The sequence below is a fragment of the Loa loa genome (genome assembly GCF_000183805.2).
Source record: "Loa loa unplaced genomic scaffold supercont3.98, whole genome shotgun sequence".
Lineage (NCBI taxonomy): Eukaryota > Metazoa > Nematoda > Chromadorea > Rhabditida > Onchocercidae > Loa > Loa loa.
In genome coordinates, this window is record NW_018108278.1 from 89954 (window position 1) to 94443 (window position 4490).

Below are 4490 nucleotides of genomic sequence, written 5' to 3' on the forward strand. Positions count from 1 at the left end.
ATATATATATATATATATATATATATATATATATATATGATAATCCAAAATTTTTCACATCATTTATTTCTATGTCAAACTTCTAATTCAATTCCACTATGACACATTCATTCATTTCTTAATTTCAATTATAATTCGTTCATTTACATGGTAAATATGTATTTTGAAAAAGACTGGTTTATCAGTAATGTTCTTTTTTTTTAATAATTTAAAAAGTAATTACAAAAATGAATTATAGAAGCTTATTTGTTAGTTTAATACTTAGTGAATTAAAATTTTCTTTATTTCACTATTCATCCTTCTTTTTCGTTTTTTTTAAGTTTCGAAAAGATAATCAAAATGTAAATAAAAGCTAAAATTCTTCACAATTCTACGGTTCTTTTAATTTTTCTTCTCCAAAATTTCATTCTTGCATTATCAACAATCATTAATAATAGTCTGCAAGCGCTAATGTCATCACAAAATCTAATATAATTCAAACATTTCAAACTTTTCTATGCCTACCAAAAAAAAAATTTTTTTCATAAAAGGAAAGTCATCATATTTTTATTGTTGCAAAAAAAAAGGTCCCCAATTAGGCGGAAAATGTTTATAGCCTTTTTTTCTTAATGATTAAATATGATGGTTTTTTGTTCTTCTAAATTTGGCTAAAAATGATGACAAAGCATCGCGGCAAAAACAAAAGTATCGGGTATCGGGGAAAAGTGATTAAAAAAAAAGTACCAATAATAGATGATGATCTCCATTTCTGTTACTCCCCTCTCTCTCTCTTTTAACCAATCATTTATTTGATTCATTCGATCTGCCCGCGCATTTTCAATACCATTTGAAAAATTCTTTTTTTTCTATTCAGTTGATAAGCCTCTTTGAAAATGATCATTGTTTGCAACAGCGATTTAATGTTCTATACATTCAATAGCATTTAAGGGGTCGGCAAAGAAGATGACATTGTTTCATTTTCCAATCGATAATTGCCACTATTATTATTGTTGAATTGAAATAATCCTCCTTCTCAACTTTACTACACTTTTTTTTCTAGGGAGATTTTCAAAGAAAGGATAAATTAATGGATTTTAATGCTACTACGAAACACTATGAAACAGGTTAAATTAATTTTTACTTCACTTTAAAAATTTCAAATCATTACTATTCATCCTATTCATTTATGTATTTGTTGTATTTGCAATGAATTTTCAAATATTTTAACTTTTTCTAAGTTTAAATTTCAAATTCATTAAAACTAAATATGAATGAGGATTGATTTCGAATTCAATTTATAATATTTCTATACGTAATACTTTTCGTAGACAAACTTGAACAATGTAATGATTTCAGATATAGCTTATTATTACAATAAAATGATAATGAAGCATATAGACTAATGTTGTTGATATCTAAGAAGAAATGATTTAAAAATTTTAAGAGGAAATTGATTTACAGAAAGTGATTATCACATTAAAGAGATATGTTTTAATTTAGAAATTGAACTTTAGATGGTGATAATCTTGGACAGTCATCCCTACAATATCAACAATTTAGCTCAGCAACTATTGCTATACGTGCTCAAAAAAAGATTCTTTCCAAAATTGTCTCAAGGAATAACGCAAAATTATTCGTGGATGATGTTACTATTCGTTTATTCGATTATCTCTATCAAATCCTGAAGACGGCATACAATAAAGTGATCGCTGAAAAGGTTTCAGCTTAATTAATTACTTTAATTCGGGAAATGAACTTTGGATGGTGATAGTTTATCTTCCATTAAAGTGACACATCTAAAGTAATATAGAAACATGATAAGACATTTATCCGGAATTATCGAGTGCATCAAGAAGGCATTATTCTCATTACATCAATTGGTTAAGAAGAGCTAATTTAAATTACTGACCAAAAGATAAATTTGACAGAATAAATATGACGATTAGCAAAGAAAATATAAATTTGAAGTATATGCAGTATTAGAAATAATGAATTTACAAAAGGTACGGTTTAAATGCTAAGAGCTGTTAAATTTATCTACAGGTGGTGAAAAATATTATCAAACTTGTTGTCAAACTGGGTGTGGTATTGCGAAATGAACAATTTACCGCAGAGCAACAAAATCAACTTGCAAAAATTCAACGACAAATGCGCCAACTTTGTCTTACAGTCATTTCGTTCGGTAAAGTGGCATTCTCCTATGATTATACATATTTGAATGCATTACTCAAGGAGACCTATCGTCGGCTGTTACCACTGGTAGAACAGATTCTTAGCGACAAATCCAAACAACGCTTAGATATGATTTTTGAACATCTGTGTAAGGTAAATTTTCTAATGCTTATATGTCTTGATTAGATAGGTGAAAATATATATGGTTTGAAATGATATCGATAAAGCAATTCTAATCGTTAACTGCTGTGAAATCGCGGTTGAAAAATTTAATAGCAGTGACGAAGTTATACTAGCATTAAAGCTCAATTTATCGTTTGTATAGGATTCGGTGTTGGATTCACTCTTTCGAGCAGATGGTCAACATTGGAAACTTCTTCCAAAGATTATAATAGATCTCGAAGTACTTATTGATAGGAAAGAACTGTGATTTGGAGAAAGGCAACTACAGAAATTCAGTGTGCTTATGCAAGAAAAACAGGTCATATCTCAGTTTATAATATATCTATATTTTCGTATCCAAATGTTGATATTTTGAATTACACAAAAGCATATCTGGGATGGATTTTTTGATTTAAATCTCCAGAATTTGATTTTTTTCCCATTTTATTTTTAAAGTTCAAATGAAAACTTCCAAAGAACCTGCAAGCAAAATACATTCGCATTCCGAATATGCCTTTATTCTAATGTCTGTATGTAATTCTTTCGTTGTTTAAATAGCATTCCTTAAATTATATGTGGGAACCAAAGCTAAGCAAGGTCACAAGTAGCATAGGAAACTTCGGCTATGATTTCATTTCTGAAAGCTTTTTCGAATAATAAACTCAACCGAAAACTGGCTACCTTCCTCAATGTTTGTGTATGGTTCCTACCTTTATTGTATCTTTTAATTCGAGTTCAAACATTTCTTCTTTGGAGAATTGAACTATTTTCCACCGATTGGTTTCTACCTTTATTGTATCTTTTAATTCGAGCTCAAACATTTCTTCTTTGGAGAATTGAACTATTTTCCACCGATTTACCATTTCATTTCATTTTTTCGAAATGATTCATAAATTATTTAGCAAAATTCTTTGTCCCAAACATCTAACAACGAAACTACGACCAATGAAATTGCGCATAATAGCGACTGATAGTAATAAATTATACCCAAGTAAAGAATTGCACACCATCCGCTAATGGACCAACGATGTTTAATTTCCCTTACCTCCTCTACTGCCTTATCACGTAAATTTTCACTGAGCGTACACTTTGAATATAATCAGTTCTACTTTCCGCTCCATGATGAGGAAGGTGCTCTTGCAGATGCAGGAGAAACATGAGGGAACACCCTATCCGAATTACGAGCAACTTCGCATTGCAACTTCAAACATCTTAAAAAATGGTCGACGAAAGGAGGTTGTTTTGTCTTTGCCCGAAGACAATCGGCAATGTTAAATTAAGATAGAGCTAAATAGCCTTTATTTTTCAATTAAGACCGGCACTTTTTAATTAAACAGTAACAGTAAGAAATGCTAAATGAGGCTTCAAATTACGCTGAAATCAAAATATACCATTAAAAAAAAGAAAAAAAATAAGCGAGTAGCAATACAGAAAAGGAGAGATAAAGATAAAACAGCTTTTAATCAAAAGCATTCTCTGCAAAAGTAAAAAGGGTACCAAAACTTAAATTGGATTATTGAATCATAGGAAATACCTATAAAAGAACTGGGATTGGAAAAAAAACTTAGCAACATAATCGTACTTGAACATGAACATGCAGGGAAAATATGATTCAACAAAACTAAAAAACCAAACATTTCAGAAATTGCACAGCAAACAATCGTTTGTGATATTTAAGTAATCAGCAAAAATTAACCAAACCTTTTTTCGTATCATCAGATTAAATACTCAACTTTAAAAACAAACATGCAAATCTTAATCAGAATAATTACTAATAATTGGTAAAACTTGCGAAAGATACAAATTCGATTGAAAATACGTTTATAAGCAAAGCATACTTACGATGAAATATATTCAACAATACAGATTCCATCTTCACGAATTTTCAGTATTCGAATTCGGAATGAATAGTGTTCGCACGAAACGGCACCCTTCAATTTTGTTATTGCTTCGTCTTCGGCTTTCTCACAATTCGGAAAAGTTGGTGCGAGATCTGAGTTAAAAAGTATGCACGGGATCGCCATTCCTGGATAAGTACGAGCGATATCGGGCTAAAATGAGCACAGTCTTAGCAATCGTTTCCCTACATCGATAAAAAGTTTATATATATATATATATATATATATATATATATATATATATATATATATATATATATATATATATATATATATATA

General features: G+C 29.7%; 2 protein-coding genes across 2 annotated transcripts in view; one reads left to right on the forward strand and one right to left on the reverse strand.

The window, feature by feature from the left end:
* Nucleotides 1–1066: 1066 nt before the first annotated feature.
* LOAG_12944 (hypothetical protein) lies at nt 1067–2581 on the forward strand (the record flags this gene model as incomplete). The annotated part of the gene is made up of 4 exons (XM_003148456.1): nt 1067–1103; nt 1494–1696; nt 2023–2304; nt 2477–2581. 4 exons carry the CDS (start codon nt 1067–1069, stop codon nt 2579–2581), a joined length of 627 nt encoding a protein of 208 aa, XP_003148504.1.
* Nucleotides 2582–4151: 1570 nt separating this feature from the next.
* LOAG_17589 (hypothetical protein) overlaps nt 4152–4490 on the reverse strand; it is a gene marked incomplete at both ends in the record, with an annotated part of 4861 nt that continues 4522 nt past the window's right edge. Inside the window, one exon of the mRNA XM_020450249.1 lies at nt 4152–4364. Within this exon, the coding sequence (XP_020306098.1) occupies nt 4152–4364 (213 nt within the window). The remainder of the gene's footprint in view (nt 4365–4490) is intronic.